Genomic DNA, 24,067 nt, shown 5'->3' with positions numbered 1-24,067 from the left:
CAGCTACATTTCATTATCGGGATTTTTCTCCCTCTCCTTCTCGACATCATCATCATTTGAGGCAAACAAACATCTATAACCACAGAGAATGAGCTCTGGGATGGATGTGTGGAATAGAACATGCAGACCAAACAACTACCAAGTGATAAAGAAGCTTTGATACATAACAGTAAAATTAGAAAGCACAGTGTTGTTGTCATGGCGATGCTTCAACTAGCAAAAGTTACAGATTTGAGATGTTTTGGCTGAACCTTTGCCCCCACATGTTTATACTTTCCATTTAAACAGGCCTGAAATGCACCATTACTCTGGTTATAGAGAGTAACTTCACAGTCCAGGGTTATTTTCTAAGATCAATAATTCAAACATCAACCATGTGCAACTGCTGTGCCCTGTGTGTGGATATGGTCAGAGCCGCAATTAGGGAAAAAGCTCTTTGGACTGGAAAAATAAAAACAACTCCAAAGGTTTTTCAGAAGCTCTAATTAAACAGGATTTCTGAGACATGACTTCCACAACTTTGGAAATTGTAAAACTCAAAAAGCCACAATTACACTAATTGTTCGCAGCAAAATTAAATGTCACTTGAAACTTGAGGCAATAATTGATGTTTTAGCTCAGTTCAGTGTTTTTATACAGTACATGAGGTAAAGATAACTACAGAATCTGCTGAGATCTCTGAGTAAGGAAACAAACGCAGCCTAAGCACAGAGTTGAATGCACAGAACTGCAGAGCTGCTAATCTACAGTAATCCACTTTGTTTTCTGTTTACTGTCCTTTGCCACATTAACATCATTTCCTGTTTCCTCTGCCTTGGACTAGTCATGATTCTTCAACTTTACCTGGGCTCAAATCCAGACTAAGTTGTAAGGACAAGGACAAACACAAAGATTTTGCTGGTTTGTTCCTGGAAGGTTCTCTTGCTCATTCTCACGATTACAGTAATATCTATGTTTTGTTGTTTTCTATTTTGTGAATTTCTTGGTATTGAGCTTATTGGGCTTGCAGTGATTTTCTGTTCTGTTAGTTAAACCTTGTTAGTTCCTGCTTAGACAGTGTTTTTGTGGGTCAGTGTTCTTATGTGTATATTAACTGCAGCTTCCTATAAAATGACAAATTTCAAATATTTAGTAAACTATTTGATTTATGTAACTATTTCATGATGTACATGCTGTTTTCTTCTATTAAATTATACTTAATATAATTTAGTTTGCTTATTTTTTATTAAATCTCATGTTGGCAGAGCTGGAATAGTGAAAAAGTGGTTTCTGTTTTGTGCTTTTAATTCTCCCTATGTGCAGTCACCACTTAGCTCAATCTATTAAAGCCTTGAACAAATTGAACATGTTAAATCCATCAGTCCAAAGTCTATGTCCATGGCTCTGTAGCTTAAAGCTGATATGATGGCCTCAAAACATGTTTATATCGTTAATAACCATCTCATTGCATTCAAAGACTATAAGAACCAAGAGAAACTCTTTTATAAAGCCAAAAGCGTTGCAAGGAATCTGCTGACCAGAACTAGAAGTACAGTCTGTCTCTACCAACCAGCCAAGCTGCTGTACTGTGCATGCATCTGCGCTTGGCCCACATTTCTAAGACAGTTCATTTAACATTGAGCTATGGCAACATCGCCAGTTTATCTTTGTTTCTATGTCTCTGAGCTTTTGCTGAGAATGGGATTGACTGCTATTGACATGCTATTGGATGTAGATGGTATCACTGTATGAATATAGTTAAGACTACATTGGTTCCTTTAACATTTTGCAACACATAAATACATCAAACAATGTCAGTTACACCAAATACATGTATTAGAAAAAATCCCAGAGGCTGCAGTACAGAATAAAAGCTTCCCTGGATCAAAGTGTGCCTATTAGAATGCTTTCTACATATTTTACATCGGATCTGGTTATTCCTTTCGTCAGTCATTACAGGTTATGATTAGCTGCAAGCGCAGATTTCATGGTGTGATTCAGAGCTGAAAGGCTTGGATTATACCAAACAGCATTAAAGCACAGCTCTAGGTTAAACATTTAAAAACGCAATCATGGCAGTAAATCAATGTAAACTGTAAAATAAAAATGCTCATGTGCTTATGTAATTGCGTGAGCTTTATAATGTTTAACTCTCTGGGTGACATGTGGTAAAGGAACTTCATGTGTGTTATGTTTTATTGGTAAGCCAACTATACAATGTACAAAAGTACAATATGTGGATCAAAATTGAAGACACATTTTGAATTTTACTTTTTACTTTTAAATGTTATGCCGTTTCAACCTCACACTTGCAGTACATGTACAGTACTTCTTTGTGGTGCTTACATGCCTTGAAATGGCAAAGGAGATTATAATACTGTAAGAATTTCAACCATTGGACTTTGCTTCTCTGATAGTTTTTGATGGACAAAAGCCAATGGTGGTGTGTCTTTCTGTTCCTGTCATCTCCTGCTGTGACTGATGAGCAGTTGCTTGAGGTTTGAGAGCTGCGTCCTAAAGGAGTATATCTTATGTTTGGTTCCATCATGTCACACTTATGCTGAGGAATTCAGTGAGCGCAGACACACACGATAAAAGACTAGCTGCTATATATATTCTATCCTTGTTCTTTTGGTAATACTTTAAACTCAAAATGGTGATATGAAAGAAAAGTCAAACCCTATCATGCAATAATCCATAGAAAGCTGGTCAGCCCTCTGCTGATGTCCTGGAGTAGAGTATATAAGGAGGGGCTTGTAATAGTTTGGCTTAAACAGATTTTCTTATGATGCTTCATCAGTGTTTTTAGAAATATTCTAAAACTTAAAAATGTTAAATTGTAAAACATTATGAAACAGACTTCAGAGCAAAGCTGCTGTATTGAATGACATTACATTTTACATGTTTCTTTAATAAAGAGATGAGTCGCACTGTTTTACATGTAAACGTAAATGTAGTCAACATCTGCAGGTGATTTTTCTAACACTATTCCTAGATTTAAAGGCTTCAAGTAGAACATTTCCCCACATTTAATGAAAATTCAGTGAACTCACTTTACTAATAAAAAATAAAGAATAACAATTGTACACATTTCTTTGCATATTAGAGAGATCTTTTTGTTAAAAAACTTCCTCCTTCAACTTATCCCTGAGCCAAAATAAAGTGGGCTTCTGTCTAAAAGCTAAACGTACAGTAAGTCTAATCTTTCATGCAAAATATGCAAATGACTTCTGATTAATCACCTTGTCACTAATCCTCACAGTGAATTCTTCTCAGGAGTGAACGGTCCGATTTGCATATCTCATTTTGCATCGCGTCTTTTCCGATGGAAAGCTGGTAATTATGGTTCAAGCTTGCCCTGCTGCTCTATTAGCAAGTGAAAGTGACCTGCCAGTCGCACACAAGCCACAAAGGGATTTTCGTTAGCTGCTGACCCCGGCCCTCATCAGAATATCTTAAACACAGAGGACCGTAGTCTTCTTCAGTGGTGGGATGCCTTTTCTTACTGACACACTGTGAACCCCTTCAGAAATAAATGCTCTCTCGTCTCAGATCTCGTACCTCCCTGTACAAGTGGATGTGAAGTCCTTTTCACAGGAGTCAAATCTGATTAAACACAGCAGAGGTCTGGAACATGGTGTACCTTTATATATTCTAACAGACAGGATTTAGAAAGGCACATTAAATGTGAAGCAAACCTTCAAATGCCAGTAGTTAGTAGGTCATAGTTGTTAAAACAAAAAAAATGGTGTATTTTTCCATAACAAATAACAGACAGATTTGAGTTTGGAGTTTACCTGAATGATGTAAGATATGTCACTCTTTAGCAACACCTACTGTAGATTTGGTGTCAATTAATGGAGCCACAGTTCATAACCTATAACATTGTCATTAAGACATTGTTCCAGCCTCACTTTGATTTATCCCAGTAAATCTTCCACCACTGGCAACAGTTCATCTACTGGAAATAAAAAAAGTACATCCAACTCTACAAACTTTAGTTTGTCTAAATGAAGGGAATGTGTTTGGTATATTTAAATCATATATTCTAAATTATTACCAAAACTAGTGTTAGAGGGTCAGAGAGAAATTAGGTCTTTACTGTCTGGAAACCATCACCGTGCGTGTCCTGTTTTGCTACGTACCTGTTTCACATCATATGCGAAGAGGACATATTTCAGGTCAGGGGAGATGGAGTACTTGGCCACGTTGAAATTTACCTGTTGGAAGTTATAAAAAGAAAAACATGAAATAGAATCTACCACTTTAACGCACATGTTACACGATTTACACAATGTCAAGACTCAACTATACTTACAAACGTTGTGTTAGTTAAGACAATCTCTGTCTCATTTGTTAGGATGTTGAATTTGATGACGTGGCCGTCACTGTTCCTGTAGATGACTTCAGAATCTAAGGGAACAAACACAAACCATGTGTTTCAGGGGAATTGGATTTTTGGGTGGTCCAATAAAAAACATCTAAAACCTTCAAAAAGCACTGACTAAAACAATTCTATTGCAAATATGCCATTAAAACAAAAGCTCTCTCTGCTTCATTGTTTGTTCAAATGAAATGACAGCTCAGACACAGCCGATGGCCAAACAGGCTCAGCGCGCACAGCGTAATGTGATTAACTGTGGAAATCGACAGTGAAATTTCACTGGCATGTGAACACAAAGGGAGGCCTGCGTTTCTCATCTTCCAGGTACCACCACGCGTTGTGTATTAATGAGACGTGCATTGTGCTGCACAGCCAGGAAAACATCTTTTGTGCTGAGCTGGGTTGGTTGGACGTGACTGCTTGTTTGTTTTGTATCGAAGCCAAGCATTCAGAAATGTGGCTCACCTCAAATGCTGTGGAATGGTGGAGGTTTGTCACAAACAGTAACAGCTCTGTGTCAGCACAACCGCATGTAGCTATGTGCTGTATGCATACAGATGTGCATATGTACAGAAATGCAATCAAGATATTCACAAGGTGAAAAAACAGCAGATTCCAACTGAAATGGCAGTGTGACCAGACACGTTTCCTCGAGTCGATCCCATTTGTCCCAGTTGTTGGGGAAGGCGTAGAGCCTGCACAAGTTCAACTATGGTGCTAAGGTCATGCTATGTGTGCCAACATACACAATGTGATTAAAAGCAGTCCGCCTGTCAAGTCCAGAACACCAATACCAAGCATTTCTGTGGACGTTATATGCATCACCATCACATCACTATCTGTGGGGAAAGGCTCGATCCTTGAACCAAAGGACCTCATTAGCTTGTGTGCTGCCAAAAGTCAGACCTCGGGAGACTGCATTTGCTCACACCCTTAACTTTGTTAAGTTGTTCTCTCAGGATTGTTTTTTATTTGTATCTCTCCTTTTGTATTTAAGTCCTCAGTTGACACCAGTACCTCGTCAGATCATTGCTTCATGCGTCACTCATGTCTGTGCCTTGGTCTTTGTTCCTACTTACGTTATATAGAGATAAGCTGCTGATCATGGACTTGTGTACAGTAAGTCTTGAGCTCACAGCACGTCATTGATCATGTCATGCCTAGTGCTTTTGAACCTCATGTTATGAACCCTTACTCTAAGTCACGCAATGTCAAGACTCTGTGTGGATCAGCCTGTTGTGGAACCGCTGAAAGCCTCCTTCATCAATAGACTTTTGGACATTGACACCATGTGCTTATGTTTGATATAACATATAACCATAATGCTTTGCAGCCATTTTGAGTCATTTCCTTGTTATTGACAAATATAGGGACTCTGAGATCATGTGCAGTTAGTCTTAGATTTGCCAGAAAAGACCTGGACAGAACTAACTCAGACTCCTCTGAAAGTTACATGGCCTCTCCATACTAATACATTATCTCCAGCCTCCGTGCTTCAGAATGACCACCTGTTCATCCCCCGGCCCTGCATGCATCCTCACTGATCCATATCTTGTAGGTAGACATTTACCTTGAGTAATGTAGTTATTGACTGAACCTAATCATTCAGTTCAGTTCAGCTTCAATTGTCTCCCTGTTGAGAATTACCTTTACTTTACATTTGGTGGTTGTAAATAAATATTGAATGCGTCTTCGGGTTCCAACAAACATTTTATGATCTTGTAACTGGATTCTTTGGGAGCGGATTCACATCCCTTGCTGGACATGAAGCTGGCTACGGTGCCAACTTGCATTTCAAGCCTGCTATTAGCCTGAGTATGGATGTTTTATTGGATGTAAGCTTAAACGCTACACTATATGATTGAGTGAACACTAAGAACAGTCGAGCTCAGCAAAAAGATAGCAGGGTTCAGAGAGTGATAAGACAGCAATGGTGCCAACCTCTCAATGACCTCGGCCAGCTATTGTGCACTTTGTGCGTTTCACTCTTTGTACAGTTTTTATAGTGACATGGGAGCTACGTTTAAATGAATGTTTTAGCAGAAGAGCAGTGAGAGAGGTGATGAAGATACTGCAGGTGAGCCACAGGTGAAGACTCACTCCTCTTCTGCACCAGAATGCATGTGTGTATGAGCAGAATGCATGATCATCTGCTGCCTTGGTGATTTAATACAGTACAGCCTCAAATAGAAACTGCAGTGCAGGTGTGAACAGCCTAATTCAGCAACCCTCAAAAGACACTTAAGTTGAAGATGAAGTCTAAATCTCTACTACTGGTTAAAGTTTGGGTTTAATTCCATGCATAAAAAGCATAAAAAGACAAAACCAGACCAGTATAATAAAACACATATAGAAAATAGTGCAGAAATGTCTGAGCTTCATGACAGCTCTAAAAGGAAAAAAATCAAACTGACGTCGCACCCACTTGAAGATAAGCCACCAATCAGGGAAGACGCAGAACCTTATGAAAGCCCCTCATCCCCCTTATAACACATAACTGTGCGAACTACCTTGACCTTTGGCGGAGGCCAGCTGTGGTGAGTTCAGAGCCATGAACGTTGGATCTCTTGCAGTTAGTTCTTCATTTGCACAGAATTTTGTCATTTGTGCCTCTGAAAACAAAATTCCACCACTGCTAACTGTGAGAGGCTTAGCAGACGCAGCACAGTAAGGATTACATGATACAGCAAGAGCTGGTGATATGTTCATGGGCCTGTAACAACAGTGCTGTACATACGGTACATGCCCAAACAAACACTATTGATTAGATTAAAATATGCAGAAGATCAGATGGTAAAACGCAAGAGGACTTGATAGTATTACACAAGAAGTAAATAATGCATCGCACTTATGCTGTTTCTCCTTTTCATCTCTCCTGTTCTTTCTTGAGGAGCGATTCCTTGGGTGTTTATGTTTCTCTAGCTTTATTCGATTTTCCCTCTATAGAGCACAGGGTGCTCTGTGTGGCCGCTTGGGCAGACACTGTATGTGACACAGGGATAAAGATTAAAGTAACATGACTTGTTTTATTCTTTATTATTTGGGTTTTCTGGTGAATTGAAGCCAATAACGAGTGGCAGCGCAGTGCATATGGTAGAAAAAGAGAAAGGCACTGGCATGGATGAAAAATGTGTTTGAATTGGCCTCGGTAACTGAGTATACAGTACCATCTGTCTGACTGGGAGTGTAAACACTCACACACTATATGAGAGAGGATGTGGACTTCTGGGGTTATCCAGTTGTAATGAACAGCTTTACAAGAGAGCACAGCTGTCTGCTGATCTCCATGCTTAGTCCAAACAGCTGGAACTTGGAGGGCACAAGCTTTCCCAATGCTGCTTCTGGTCTGATCAAATGTCAAATGTCAAAGAAATCAGAGACACAACAAAGCAAGATTAACGGAGTCGTGGTCGAGAAGTGCGCTCCTCTACAGAACAAAGTGAACTGTGTGAAATCAGAAAGTAATAACAAAATGACACTGATACAGATTACTGGCAAATAAAAAACAAAAGTGTTTGTCTCCAATGACTTGATGTTCAAAAGAGTCCAGATAACATTTCTTTCAGAGGCCGACGAGCGGAACACGCCTATGAGCAAATAAAGTCTGTATTTAGAGCAGATTAAAAGCAAGTCATTTATGTGATCTTTAAAACATTAGCACAGGTCTCTGCTCCACTGCGCACTTGTCTGCTTTAATAATGAAATATTCGTAGCTGGAAAAGAACAAGCTAAGACTCTAATGTATAAGTAATGTCCTACGTCTGTAACACGATGAATTATGAAATGCATCTCCTTTCAGCCCCGACTCGGAGACTTAGATGCAGTAGAAACGTGTGGTGAGATTCACTGGGCGCTGGTCAGTGGAAAGCTAGCTGCTAATCACTAAATGTTTTGTGTTTTTAATAAAACAACTCTAGATGCGTGTATTTGATTTTCCTTGACTGAACTTGTCAAGTTGACATTCGCTCCCTCCTCCAGCTTCTTATTAGGGACAAGCAGTGACCAGAAACCCTTACCAGACCCCCATAAACTATGCATCAGTTTAACTTATGACAATAATGTTCAAAAGCAACCAAACATCACATGTGTTATGCTATTTTGAATGCTTGGTGCCTTACAGGGTGTTCTGACGGGGCTTGGTTTCCTGTAAGAACCACTGTCTGTCTCCACTGCACCTTTTGCTTTTGTCTTGTTTGGGGAAAGAAGGCACAATTTTCTCCTAAAGAGGAACAGTGCATGAGCCTCATGCTAGAAAGGTTCTCCAACCTTTTCAAAGAAAGTGGAAAACAGAATAATTGATTAATGCTGAAGCCATGTTAAAACACATAAAAACATCTTGATGATTTGCCCTGGGTGCATAAGTAATCATAAATGAAGCACTGTAGAGATGTGCATCACTGTTCTGTAAGAACATGGTTTCAGCCTCATTGTGCACAATCTCAGTAGAGAGGTGAACTCTCCCCACCACATTAACATATAAATATGTGGGTCTGGGGTGGGGGTGGGGGTGTGATGTGAAATGGCCCCGTTGCCTCTCTAACTACAGCAGCTACTGTACAGTATGCGCTCAGCACAAAGCTTCATCCTCCAACATTAGTTTTCTCAGTCAAATCAAACTATAGAAATGGAACAGACCGAATGTACTGGAACAGTGTGTTTCTTCATCAGCTAATGTCTCAGGTTGCACTTATTTGTTAATTTGTGAGTTGTGATCAGAAAGATGAAATATAAGGATGTCTTTCCTGTTCGAGAACAGACAGGGTGAAGTAATGAGCTGCATCAACAGCTGCTCATACTGAAGTATCTGCAGAAAACACAGCCGCAAACACACGCCATCCTCCTCTTGGCCTCGCAGTGACAGTGTTGTGTTTAATAACAACTGTAAGTATTAAAATCCTTCAGGATATGCATGGAATTAACTGCTAAGCTTCTAATGTGTAAATTACATTTCTTGCCACTCATAACTCACAGGGCATCACCAGAACAGGTGAGCGCCTGTCTGTCTATAATGACTTTAAATACTTTAAATACTAATACTGCAAACTGTGAAACTCTCTCCTACAGTTTTTATTCTCATACTCAGGAAGTGCTGAAGAAGTAAATGAGGCAGATTCCAGTGTTTGTGAACCAAGAGACACTTCCTTCAAAAACACCAGATTTACTTGAATGGTAACTGTCCAGCTCCAGAGTTTGCTGAGCACAGACGCACCACTACTGTCAGGAAATAACGAGACGAAGTGTCAGCTGACAGCTGGCAGGACTACTGTAACTCTAGACACAGGCACAGGCAATGTGTAATGGACATAAAGCTGAGAAGAACTTTGTGTTGTAACCTCCAGTTCAGTTTTAAACCCTTAACCATTGTCCGTTTGGTGTTTCACACTTACAGCATTTGTTTAATCTTTGATAAATGTGCTGTGGCTTAAAAAAGGAAAGTCTGACGATCAGCTCAGCCTTTCTCAACCAAAGTGGTGTCCAATGGGGTTCTCAAGTCCCCTGCTGCTCCAAGCCCCTCCTTATGACAGGTCAGGCCAAAACCATAGTCCAGTCAGTGATTACTTTTCCAACAACAATAGGAAAGTTCAGCCATCAGAGTTTTTAAAAACATTTTTAAAAGTCAGCTTTGGCCGCGTCTCAACCTCTTACGTTCCACTTCTTTACTGCATCTGAGCCACAGGTTGCCATGGTTACACTTGGTTACACACACTGTGAGCACAACTTGGCCTGTACTGAGTTGATTGGGAACAAATCCTTCCAGCCAGCTTCCAAAAGTCCGGTGGGCAGCTTCCCAGTGAGTGTGGAGGCTGACGAAGAGGCAAAGAATGGAACCAGTGCTTCAACCTGTGGCCGTGCTCTGTTTCTGCTGCTGCACTGGAAGCTAAATATATAAACATTTATGTGTAACAGCTCATGTTTTGTTTTAGCTAACACAATGTTCAGCAGAACCAGTTACACTTTGTACCTCGGGCTACTTTTCAGACCTTGTAATAACTGCATCGCTTGCTGTTGGAGGGGTGTTGTTAAGAAACAGCAAGAAGCAAATTCTGGCCTAAATGAAGGCCAGATGGAGATGAACAGCCAATGGAGTGCAGAGTGGGTGAGCCAAGTGGAAGCTCTCGGCACAATGTAATATGCATAGCACATGCTGAATTATTTAGCCAAGGTTGCATAATGCTTTAACGCTGTGCCTGCAGTCCCTAAGGTTCCACGAAATGTCACAGCTGGTCAAGTTCAAAGCCAGCTTGTTAAAGATAGAACACAAGCGCCTGCTTCTGCAGATGCTGATGGTAAACACAGGGGCATGGGGGGGGGGGGGGGGGGGTTGGGGTGTTCAGGGCCAGACTCTGCTCAAGTGTTTGATTAAAAATTGCCACTGTGACTCACAACTGACAACTGACATGTGACTGTTCTGTATAGAACCCAGATAGGACATGTTCCAAACTTTATACTGTCTGCATGAAGTCTTGATCTCTCTCTGCTCTCCCTTTACCTTAAGGTACTAATCAGATGGAAGTTTTCCTGTGAGTGTTACAGTCATTGCTGATTTTCACAATAAAAGGTGCAGTGTTGCAGCACTACTACTGCAGATGTACAGTATAAGGCATAACATGTCCCTGAGCTTATACAGTAATATTGTAATTGACAACCATTAACCATCAAAGTGGACAAGGTCTTATTATTGTACCAGTCATGAGCAAGGAAGTCAAACAGAATGTTTGAAAAATGTACTAAAAAATAAAAAAAAAATGAAATCAACTAAACATAGGTAATGAGTACCCTTTTGAATAATGAGTACATGAGCAACAACATGGATTGGGTCATTCATATTATCGGCTCGTCTATTTACTCTCTATGCAGAACACATCTAGAGCTGGACAGTTGAAAGGATCATCTCCATTCCCCTTTTTGAGAAATGAGTGGAACAGAGGAAAGATTTTACTTTGATTTACCAGAAACGTACGATCATGAGCAGAATGTGTCTGTGGACACGTGTATTTGATGAACAAAACAAAGTGAAACCAGACATTACAGCGAGTAAATGAAATGAAAGCACAGAGGACAAACACCCAATCGTCAGTGGAACTTCTGGGCACAGGTCTGGTCTGTTTTGCAGTGGTTTGAGTCCTATTCACCACCTCCATACATTGGATACAATGATGCAGGGTCGTAAAAACAAAATATTTCATTATGTGACAGAAAAAGTCATAACGCTGCCATCAGTGCTGCCCATGTGCTGCTTCCTCTGGCTGCAACCAGCTTCTCCATCACTCTGACTTTTCAGAGGTACCCTGTCTGCATCAACTGAGATCGTCCAAAGCGTGTCACCACATGTTGCATCCAAGAGTCTGTCTCCCGTTGCAGTGAATCCGCCGTGCTGCTGATAAGATGAGAGCAGACAAGCAGCTGAAATTAGAGGCTGCCCCTGCAATTGCCCCAGTCTCAGACCAGAGAAATAAATGAGTAGCATCGTCTGATTAGAGCAGAACATTAACAGATAGATTAGCACAACACCTCCGCTGCTGCATAGTTGCTAGACCTCATCAATGAGGAGATCTAATTAATTAGAGAGCCTTATTTAACAAGTCATCCTGAATCATTGTAATTGACTTGCTTGGGTTGTACACAATGTCCACAGGTCATGTGCCAGTGCTCTGATTGTTTTCTTTGAGTGATACTTGGAGCTCATGCGAAATCTATATGCTAATGATGAAAAGCTTTATTTTCATCAGAACCAGAAATAATTTATGGGTGAAATATGACCGACTGATCCATCCAGCAGCTTCCTCTCGTGTTTCAAGCACCTACTCCTCTCTCATCAAGTTCCTGACTCTGACACTCTTGGACGTGCGAGCTAAGAATAAGATGTGGTGGGAATATCATCATATAACAGGAATCATGCTAAAATAACTAAAACAAAATATGAGCAGGTTTCTTACATCTTTTTGACTCATTATTCATTATAACTCACTATTACACAGAACATGTCAGCAGTAAAATTAGCTTCCTTTGAGAATAATGCTAATGCTAATGCTAATGCTAAGCTTCTTCTTATAGAGCAGCGTTTGCAAGGTGCCTGCACCTGGAGGCCACGTGGTTGTGTGCAGTCAGCAGCTTTGCCTCTAACCTGCGCTTCTCCTGTGGCTTTCACAGCAGCATTTCCATTATCTCATCACCATGTCATGCCACTTATTTATTTGCTGCACAGAACGTATATGTGCAGGTGCAGTGTTGCATTTCACCACTGCCACTCTTAACGAGATGTGGGCTTCTTAATTAGTCCTCACTTAAATCTATTTATAGGCGTCCCTCAAGCCTCACGCCCTCTCACCAGCTCAGATGATTTGGTGATTCAACCGACCAGGGAATGGATAAATGCTAAAACAGCTCAGTGCACCTTCTGTGTACACTGCTTTGTTGAAATCTCTGGAGCTGCTGATTCCTCGTGCTTTAATGAGACATGGAAAGCAAAGATGAGATCGTAAACGTAATTTCAGATGCTCTTAGGCCAGGGGACAAACCCTGAACGATTAAAACTGACACTGATGTGGTTCTGAAGAACAAAGCCTGTATTTTAGAGATGAAGATACATTTCAAACATAAAGACAGATGAACAGATTGTGATATGTGGATTAAAACTCCGTCCCTGAAAGTTGGATGATTTCCATGATTAAAACCTTTAGTAACTTTATTGGTTTACTTCAAGTGTCACATATCAGATTAGCATAGATTATAAATGGTTTAACAAAACTCTGTACTCTAAGTCCAGCTCTGCTCTGGTTGTAAAGTCAAAGAAAACAAACCAACAATAGAAGTCTTGATTGCAAATATGTTTCATGAGCTATGAAACTCAACTGTGATATATCATCCATAAGACATAATGGTCTGAGTAATCTGCTTTCTATTAGCTGTGATATGATCCAATCATCTTCTGGCCCCAGGACACTCACACCTTGCATCTTTGTCTCTTTCTGCAGCTTCGCCTCACTGCTGTTTAGGTTCAATTAAGGCTCTGCTGGGTATTTTCTTGTAGCTGTTTTTTTATAGGATTTCAATTGACAGTATATAACTTGTATAATTAGAATTAGGGAGTTATTGTTTATCATCCAGAACTAAAAATCAATCCCTCTTTGTCATGCCGCGTTGCATTGGCAGTATGAAACCTGTATACTGTTACTATATCATCTGCACAGTGAAGCAGGCGCTGCCATGACAGTGAGTTTTGCTGAGTATACAGTAGTACATGATGACTGGGAGTGCTGTTTCATGTCCTGAAATGTCAAATGTGTTAAAACACGCTGACAGATAAACTAGACTTATTTAACACTAGAACTACTGGGTTTTCTAAATATACCCATTCCCACTAGAAGGTGGTCAAATGATCTGCTCGGCTAGCTGAGACCCTGAATCATCTGTGAACAGCTGCCTTTGTTAGGTAAAGAGGGCCATCACTGACGCACTCTAGGTGGTGGGTTGCGTGGGCTTGCTGACCCTGCTCCTGTCTGCAAGGCTGCACAGTTCCTATGAGTCTAAGAGTGACATCCACTGTTACAATGTTCAACCGCTATGTGCTTGGATTTACAACGTGAAAGGACGAGTGTCATTGTTGCGGTCTCACCGAAGGAAGCAATAAGATATCATCATCAATAATACAATAAGACAGTTTTAGATCCTTCTCAAATGTGGCGAAGCTTTGTTTATTTACAAAAAAAACTAGTTCAAATATTGTTTGCACTGTAACGTCATCAAAAATTACAGAAAAGATGACTCATCAGTTTTAACAAATGTGCAATAAAAAATATAAACAGAAAACGCTTGAAAACGTTTTTTATATTCCGTTTATTTCGTTATTACTGCTTTCACCTTTAACACATAAAGTCATTGTAGAGCTACAACCATGTTCCTACAAAGTTAACCAGATGTTTATTTCGTTATTCCCTCTTTCATGTCCGTCCCCATATTCCCCAGGTTTGAACAGGGCAAACATTATTTTTATTTACAAAAAAATTAAAACGTTCACATGTGATTTGCCCGCTTTGATGTAGACAAAATTCTTGAAAGCGTTTTACATTACATCCCGTTTATTTCGTTATCCCCACTTTCATATCTGTCTGATAAATAAAAGTGGGCGGGGCTATCAGTCCCGTAGCAAAGGTAAGCGCCGACTGTGGGGGCTGGGCGCATCAACATACAGGACAAAGACCTGTGTTCCTCTGCCACAGCCTCCTCTTTCAGCCTGTTGCTTTGGGCCGTTATTCCCCCACTTACTGGAGCCACATGTTGACAAAGTTGACCAGCCGCTTTCATGTAGACACCAAACTCTATAAAGCATTTTACTTTACATTCCGTTTATTTCGTTATTAATATACATGTAATTGCAAATGCTGCTCTGAGCTCTTTTACTTTGATGAGTTTTGTGTCTACATGAAAGCGGGCAGAACAACGGCCATGCGTGTGTAACGCTGAAAGCGGCTGGTGAACCTCTTGGGAACATGGCTGTAGCTCTGCAATGACTTTATGTGGTACAGGTGAAAGGGAAAATAACGAAATAAACGGAAATATAAAACAGAAACGCTTTCAAGCGTTTTCTGTTTAAATTTTTTATTGCACATTTGTTAAAACTAGATGGGTGTACTGTCTTTTTTCCTAATTCTTAGTGACGTTACAGTGCAAAGCGTATGGGATTCTTTTGTAAATAAAAATAATTAAATAAATGGATTATAAAACGGAAACGTTTCAAGCGTTTTCTGTTTATATTTTGTAAATAAAAATAAACCCGGTGAATAAAAACGATTCTGATTCTGAAAGCAGCTGATCAACTTCGTAGGAACACATTTCATATGGTACAGGTGAAAGGGACACTAACAACCCAACGCAGCCGAGGCTGTAGCAGCAGAGAAACGCAGATCTTTGTCCTGCGTGTTGATGCGTGTTACTGACATTTCTTCTTTCTCAAGCCTGAGTTGATACAGGACCTAAGTGCAGACCAAGTAAAACTGACATTGTGCTCAATAATGGGTGAGTTAATTAAATGTATATGAAACAAACATGCATGGAAAGAGATTTTGGATTTTGTTTCTTTCAATTACAATGTATCATCACTATTTGCTGTTAAGTCATTTCCAGCTAAAGCCAGATAACGTGGCTAACAGAATGGTTTTGCAGCTGGATCAGGAGTCAACGGGTTAATAGTCGCCTATTCATCAATCAGACAGGAGAACGTATTAAAAAGCAGAATCAGCTCTTGACATTACAGATGAATTAGTGTTAGATTGCAACTGCAGCAGACGCAGTAATTGTTTTCTATCCAAACATCATCTGAGACACGTAGCTCTGCTGTCACTGGGCAGCACGTGAGCGACACCCTGCTCAGGTCACCAGGTCAATCTGTCTTCTTATTTAATTCAGGCATTTGAACTGTGGTTTAACACTTAGTATTTTGGCTGCAGGATGGCACATGTGGAAATGTATGTTTCTTTGTGTTAGTGTGTCTGCTGCTGAACAACAGTAGAGCTCAGCTTAGCACGAAAAAAACGATGCATCATCTTTTATTTACATCGCCAGAAGAATCCTGCCTTTTCTGTCAACTGAAACATTTAAAATTAATTCCCATCAGTACCATAAAATACAGACATATGGACTCAAGCAGTCTACATATAAACCTGCCCGATGTTTTATTCATTGTTCAGAGCTGTGCTTTCACACTGCCCCACTGTATATCTGAGACAAAACATCAAGTGCACTGAGGACTTAATGAAGTGCAGCCCTGTGGCAGGGTCGCGCAGGTTATGGTTGGAATATGAATGTCACTCCAAAATGCATTGTCCCCCAGCACCCAAGGGGACAGCAGCACAGAGGCTTGTGTTACACTGCACCATATCCAGGCACAGAGTATAAGAAATCCATGCTAAGCTACTTAATAGGTAACATTTTACCTTTTGCTTAAATTCACGCGGATGAATTTCAACAGTGTAATGGAGTAGCATGACTGTCGTGTTCTATAAGCTTAAGGTTGTTTAGCTGCTCTGTCGTCAAGATAACAAATGAGTGAGAACAGACGATAATGAAAAATAAACATTTTCTTTAATGTAAACTGTATCTGTACAACTATATCAACATATACTGTAGATGATGTAACCTGAATGTTAGCCTTTAGCCCAGGGGTGTCAAACTTTGGTCCTGGAGAGCCCTCCCTCTGGTTTTCCAGCTCTTTCTGCTGATCACCTTGAACAGGCGTGTCAGTTGGCTCATCCAGCTGCTGATTGACTGAACACACCTGATCAAGGTAATCAGGAGGTGCTGGGGAAGGAAGAGTTGGAAAACCAGCCAGGGAATGGTTTGCGTTTGACACCCCTGGCTTAGATATTAGTCTCATTATCATATTGCAGTAGTTTAGCTTGTGCCAAGTTTGTGAACTCATCAAAAACCAGTAAAGTGTAATTTTCCAGTTTTCAAAATCTGTTGAAAAGGTGAAAATAAGAACGTTCCAAACTTTCATCCTTCTTGTGTGGACCAGAACAGCAAACTGCTTTTGCGTTTTAGAAAAACTCCATACTGCCATGATTACACAGTAATCACAGAGCCTGGGAAAATGATGAAGAGCTGCATTATGCATTATGTGAACAGCAGTAAATATTTGGCTAAAAGCACTCAGGAGGCTGATTGATATTATTTTTAAATGCGCCTTGAGCCTGGACATGGATGAGGAAACAGCAGGCGATGTGTGATTTGAAGTGGTTTATTTATCCAAATGTTATTGTTTCCGTTCTAAACCTTGGCTTTTAGATTGAAAATGTATGCTATATTTTAACGGTGATGCACCTGCAATTTTGAAATGTCCTTTCTACTGTTTGGATAGAAATCGAACTAAATACATAAGAAATATGTCCTTCCAGCCGGAACAAAATGTGATGATGCTAGCATGAAGCAGACTAAACCTGAGGTCCATTCACATGAAGCTACTGTAAAAGGAGGACTATCAAAGGTACGTTAAGTTTGAACTTCTGGCCTAATATCTCATTTTTTTTCATAGTTTAATAAAATCAAAACTGGTGCCTCTGATGATATAGTATAATATTTATGTAAGTGCCTTTATGCTCCAGTATTTGTTGTTATGATTCATTCATCTAAGAGGTTTGGGGACAATTTGCCTACATAATAAAATAAACCACACCCACCAAAATAAATGGTGGTAGTTTATTAGTTAATGCATTTCACACATAAAGACACATTCACATAATCTATAAATGATGAGAACATCAGGTATTTAGTAGACCCTGGGAAACAAAACTGCCAAAAGAACAGTAACATGTACAGAATGTGCACAATACATGCTCTTTATGTTATGGACTTCGGAACAAACTAAACTTGAATTAGAGGCGCTCACTAAGCGTGGGAGGAATTACAGGCTGCTGTGGCGTACGAACATAACTAGAGAGTAGAACCCAAATGCAACGACCCAAGACTGACAGGTGAAACAAGTATAATGTTGTTTAATAACCGGATCAACATAAACACAGGTAATACAAGAGTCAAGCATGGGAACAATATTAAATAACTAAAGGTGACTGCAAGGCAGGAAGACACTATAAACTAAGAAATAAACTACTACCAGATATTTACTCTAAGACTCCAATCCAAACATGTAACACTGGACATGACATGAGAAGGTAACATGAGACGGTAAAGCACAGAAACACAATGCCATGGAGAATAAGCAAATGAACTGAGGAAAGAGGAGGACAAACTTAAATACCCACAAAACAGGTGTAGCTAATCACAATTACAGACAGAAACAGGAAATCACATGACAAACACACCAGACTGAACAGATGCGCCTCCAACAGGCTGGAGGGCTGGGCTGCAACAGTTTAAGCATGGATCAGAGGTCAAACGATGTTATTACAGCTTGGACCGAAGGTGCAGGCAACTAAGATGTCAGATACAGACTAACTAGTGTCATAAATGGCATAAATACCACGAAGAGGTGGTCTTCATTAATGAGCTTCTCCATCAGTAGCAGACATGTTTACTGGTTGTGCACTTGGATGGGCAGGAGGAGTTGTTGTTGTTAGCTTCTCTCCGTAAACGCACTGCTTGAATCCCATCCATCTCTGCTGCTGCTGATCCTTCCAGCTGCCTACACTCGCTCCCTCTCTGTCCTTCTTACACAGACGACAGAAGGAGCTCCTTCCAAAGAACGTGACAGACATTTCATTTCTGCTTTTTCACTCCCTGTCCTACTTTTTTCAGCCTAAACGTGACACAGTGTGACATGTTTCGTGTCTGACGGCTGGGCTCGCTATGATTTTCTATTTTCGGAATGGTTTTCATTTGGGTTATTATACAAATAATGAATGGAGGACGGATATATTCATATGCTAATGTTAAGCAAACACCAAATGTTTGAACGTCTTTCTGATTCACATCTCAACAATTGCGTTACTTGATTGTTATTGTAACGAGCAGAAGTCACTGCCAGCAGCACAAGGTGATAGTTGTTTCTACGCACACAATGAAAAAGGCCACAGAGATACTGATTAAAATGTCTCCATTTTAATCTGAGGTTTATCTCACTATCTCTCTGAGCAGTGATAATGTCAGGTGTCAGCATTGCAGGGCCTTAATGGAAGATGCAGGGCACTTTGTGCTGGGTGGCACACATCACAGTAAAACAGCATCTATGAGAGAAGGAAGTGACAGAGTACGCAGGTCAGTCCTTCTGTGGAAGCAGAGCTGTACAAACACTCTAAGCTGCAGCGTCATGCAGCCGTGCACAGGCCCCCTGCTCTGAAAGCGACGCTGCTGTGTGACATACATATGCATGTCAGAGATAAACATAAACACACACGTTTCCCTGCGCCGGCTGTGCCCAGCACAGCTCAGGGAGTCTCTAATGTTAATTAATGGGAGTCACCGACGCATTGCAATTCCTAATTAACCCCTAAGAACGGTGGTGCAAAAGCTCACGTGTGGAAAATCACGCTGAGAAACATAGAATGTGCTTTTTAAGGTGTTTGTTGTCCTGCTGCCGATTCATATGTTTCAAAGCCTGCTGCAGAGCACTGACTGCCAATAGCCACGTGGCTGATGTTTTCCTCATTCTGACACCATGCTCCCTGTCATGGGAACAGAGATTAATTAGAATGATCAACTAATTAGAAAGAGATGAGAGAAAATCAAGGTGGGTTAATGGCTAAATGTGAGGAGACCTACTGAACTGTGGTCATGCAGTATTGAGACGAGTCTGCTGGCTCACAAATAGCTACTGTGCTACAAACGAAGACCACCCTATTCTCTGAAAACAAGAAGCAAACTTCACAATGTTTAAAAAAATACACAGCATAATAAGTGCTAAGACCTGAGAAGTATACCGTCAGCAAAAGGTTGTACATTCAAGCATACTACTGCATTCTAGCATACTATTGGTATACTTGCTTTACACTAAAAAGGAAAAAGTATCCTTTAAGTTCACTTTTTCTACATTTATACTAAGATATATCAAACCAAAGTATAATCAAGTCATCAAGTAAGTGGTTCATACTTACATGTATAAAACAATCGTCTATGTTTGTAAATATATATACATTTACAAAGTTTGTAAATATACTAGTACTGTATATATGACAAGTATACAGAAAAGTCTAAATTTGTTAGGTCAATGAGTTCAGTTAACTGAATGTATAAGGCAGGAATACTGCACAGCAAATGCATAGCGTAACAGCGAATAATGTAAGTGAACCTGAGTTTTATGTGCATATTAATATTCTACACAAACAAGTGCAAGCTTTGCTGCTTTACTGAATAATCATCATCTTTGTGTGACATATTTTAACAGACTTACTGGCAGATACTACAACACAGGAATTCTGTCAAATATATTTAATCAGATATAGTAAAACAAAAAACAACCCTTGGCTACAAAATTGAACTTGTGATGACTGTTTTAGTTGTGTTCAGACTGATTTAGCAATGATGTAACATGTATTTTCAACAACAACACTTTTTATTGTTATCATTTGCAGCCAGATGGCCATAATATAAACCAACATTTAAGTACAAAGCACCGTTTTTTTCTTTAGTGTGTGATATTTTCACTGTGATATACAGCTCCATTAACTAAAAATCATTTGTAAGACCAGAGGCAGTTACTAGCAGTTTCCACACAGCTTGGAGATGGTAGACCTATACACACGTCTGACATTTTTTAGCACCGGACAAAGCCCCCAAACCTTGCTTTCATTTACGGTCACATTTGTCCGTATTTAGCTTTTTAAAATGAAATTCTTCCATAAATACTTGACCTCTTGAAGTTGTGATAGTGCACTTGGATTTATATATGTTGTCTCCACAACGTGCACATTTAAAGTTTATTAAGAGTATGGCTTAAAAAGGAAACGGTTCCAGGTTCAATTCACCAGTTATCCTTGAAATAAAGATTTTTCATAATAACTCCCCAGGGTATGGCTCAAAATGCAAAATTTAATGTTTCTCAAATGAGGGGTAACTGTTTTTCGTTATTATTATTTTTATAATTCATGCGATAATAATTTCATGTTTGTTATCATAGGTATACTGCTACACTATAACCTATAAACTACAGGTGTACTACTAGCCTGTAGGTAGTACACAATAGTTTACTGTAGTTGGTCAGTACAGTTAGAAGAACATAATTAGTATGTGTGACTTTACTGTAGTGTATTTTGATGCAGTTAATAGTGTATAAAAAGTGACTTATTCTGTGCTTAAAGTTTAAGTGAATTTTGGCGGACTGAAAAGTGTGCCAATTTAGTCCCAAGAAGTATTAAAAGTTAAAACTCGTTCAGGTCCTAGAAGAAGATTCAAATAAGTATACAGTACTTTGTAAAGTAATGCAAGTAACTAAATTGCAAATTATGTTGCATTGAGACACAGGCCTCTAGTCAAGCGAGTCAACATGAACTCCCTATCCAACATCAACACATTAGAGAAATTATAGAGACATTATACAGACATTAGGCATTACTGAAGTAGGATGGTTCCTCCACCTTAAGCAGCTCTCTGGACTGGTATTTATTTGTTTTAGATTATCTATTGTCAGCTTAATAATGAGTTAAACATTAGGAGACAGGCCAGATTTATATGATATATCTGCAGCCACGTCACCAGTTTATAACATGTAACATTAATGTTTCTGCCACAACTGTTACATTCACTGGTATAAAAAGCAACTGTTTGAAGAGACTCTCTAAACATAAACTGGCATAAATACATACACACATACACCAAATGGTACAGCAGAAACAGAATAAGCAGATCTGTTCACTGTAGATGAAGTTACAGCTATGAATGGAACAGTTTCATTAAATTGGTGCAGCTACAGTTTGGTAATTGTTTTATAGATTTCAGAAAACCAATCTCTGACAGTTGTTATTATAAGTAGAAAACTGCTTTTAGCAGCAGATAATTCTATTTTCACATAATTACTCTGTGTGTATGTGTGTGTGTGTGTGCGTGTGGAGGGGGGGGGGGGGGGGGGGGGGGGGGGGGGGGGGGGGTTATTAACAACCAGGTAAGTGAGTGGTAATTTGTATGAGGTAAACACTATTGACTCATTAATGAATTTACGATTAGCCCAGGAGCAAGTGTTTATTAAACTGAGCGATGAGTTTGTGGATCCAAACATATCCACAAATGTTATTTTAAGATGTGTTTGTTTGCTTGTGCTTCCCATTTGGCATTTATTGTCTCTATAGTCTCTATATTGTATCAGAAGTAACAAATTTTAAAAAAGACCTTTGAACTAGTGGGGGGAATTGTGTATATGTATGTATGTATATATAGATATAAAAAATGTCTAGTCCCTGTGAAAATTTCTAAGAAGATAAAGACCTCCACCTTTAAAGAGACCTACCTGTACACCAATTAAGAACTGTGGTGTGTCCATTGTAATAATAATAATATATCACATCTACTGTAAATGATGAACATGCGCTGTCACTTAAAGTGCTTTAGATTAATTACCCCAAATACCAGTCATATTGTATCAGACTGCAAAAGCCATTTTTCATAAAGAGCTTCCAAAGCATCAAAGGGCTCTCATTGTTATCAGTCAGCAGGAGGAACGGCAGCATTTCCAATGCATTAGATAAATCACAGCACTCAGAAGAGACAGTGATGTGAATATGGCCCAACAGTGACAGAACCAAGAAGTGTTACATCCTAAGATTTCGAAGAAGCAGTAAAGGTCTCTTCAAAGGTCTTTTGTCCTGATTGCTGTGCTGTTTGTTGGGTGGGAGGACAGATCGGCCCAAACCCTGGATGTACCGATAAGAAAAACAAAGATGAAGAGCATACTTCATCCAAATCAACGAAAAAATTACCTCACCAAGATTGAATGGTCCAAACCTTAACATCTGCGACGTAATCTAAAGGATGTGAAGTACTGTACAGTATTTAATTTATTTAATCTAAAATATAATATTTAAGTATATAATAAAAATGTACCTAATGTAGTCTGAAAAAGACTGACACTAAAGGAACATCAATCTATGTGACATCAATGAATCTCAGCCACTAACATCAGTTGCAAAATGGCTTTTTATTCATAGTAGGAAGTCAAGAAACTGGCAGTTTAAACAATTTCCTAGTGTGTGAGGAAACATGCTGAATTAAAATAGCTCGTGGTAAAGTTAGCCTTTTCTGCTCAGCTACTTCAGTGGCCAAACTGTTTGAACCTCACTGGGTTCGTTTCCAGCCTGGCAATATTTGAGTACGTCTTCTCTTCTCGTACCTTCCAGGGAGTCAACAAGCCTGAGAAGCTGTCGTCACTGTGATCAGTGTTTCTATTCAAGGGCACCTTGAAGCTTCCTGGAGGAGCAGCAAATATATCACAATGATTGTGTGCAGTCTCTGGCTCCTTCACCATACAGAACCCCCTCTCAGAACAGCAGGAATGCCCAGTCACATGTGCATACTGTATGTCTGGACAGTGTACGCTTTTATTACACCTCGATTGTGTTTGATCTGATCCATCAAGGCAGCATCCAGTTCATTATCATTCAGGCTGGAGAAGTAGCCATAGATGTGCAGACGTTTAGAATGGCAGCAAGACATTTCTCAGTGGCTAGTGGTCAGTGAATGGTAGTAATCAGATGGAAACACTCCTCTCATATTTAGTCATAGTAGGCAGACTTCCTCTCCATAAACAGCCCACCATCACCGGCCCCTGCATAATGTGGGTTAGGGACTGACCAACAATGCTGCCACTCAGCAAAGCATAACAGAGCCCACCCGCTTCGGATGTTATTAGCCATAACGATGGGCTGATCAGAACTTATCATCATTATCTGCTGTAATCATCCGAACCGTGATCAACCTTACGGATAAATGACGATGACCTACTGCACCTATTCACCGCTGCCAGCAGGTGGATGGGCACCTACCGGCTCATACGTATGGGTTGATAACCACTGATAATGACCAATGAATGGCGAGAAAATGTCCGAAGCCGCTGTAGAGCCTCTCTTGGAGCAACGGAGGCTGTCAGCAGACAGCCAATTTAGAAATGTATGGGCGACCATACAACATGTGGAACCTAACCCACCTGAGACTCGTCATGTATGTTGAGACTTAACCTGAACCTGATCTAATTGCCGTAGGATTTCGTTTTTCGTCCTGGAGCAGATCAATGTTTATCATTGTGTTCAATTACAGTACACCTGTTTA

General features: G+C 39.9%; 1 protein-coding gene across 2 annotated transcripts in view; it reads right to left on the bottom strand.

The window, feature by feature from the left end:
• LOC114846741 (inactive dipeptidyl peptidase 10-like) overlaps positions 1-24,067 on the bottom strand; it is a 125,036-nt gene that overhangs the window by 20,707 nt on the left and 80,262 nt on the right. For both annotated transcript variants that reach the window (XM_029135752.3, XM_029135753.3), the window contains exons 4-5: positions 4,298-4,392; positions 4,125-4,199 (exon numbers count right to left, since the gene is read on the bottom strand). In XM_029135752.3, the coding sequence (XP_028991585.1) occupies positions 4,125-4,199; positions 4,298-4,392 (170 nt within the window). The remainder of the gene's footprint in view (positions 1-4,124; positions 4,200-4,297; positions 4,393-24,067) is intronic.

Source organism: Betta splendens, chromosome 21 (assembly GCF_900634795.4).
Source record: "Betta splendens chromosome 21, fBetSpl5.4, whole genome shotgun sequence".
Classification (NCBI taxonomy): domain Eukaryota; kingdom Metazoa; phylum Chordata; class Actinopteri; order Anabantiformes; family Osphronemidae; genus Betta; species Betta splendens.
The sequence above is the reverse complement of the archived record's forward strand: the minus strand, read 5'-3'. Positions and strand labels throughout refer to the sequence as shown.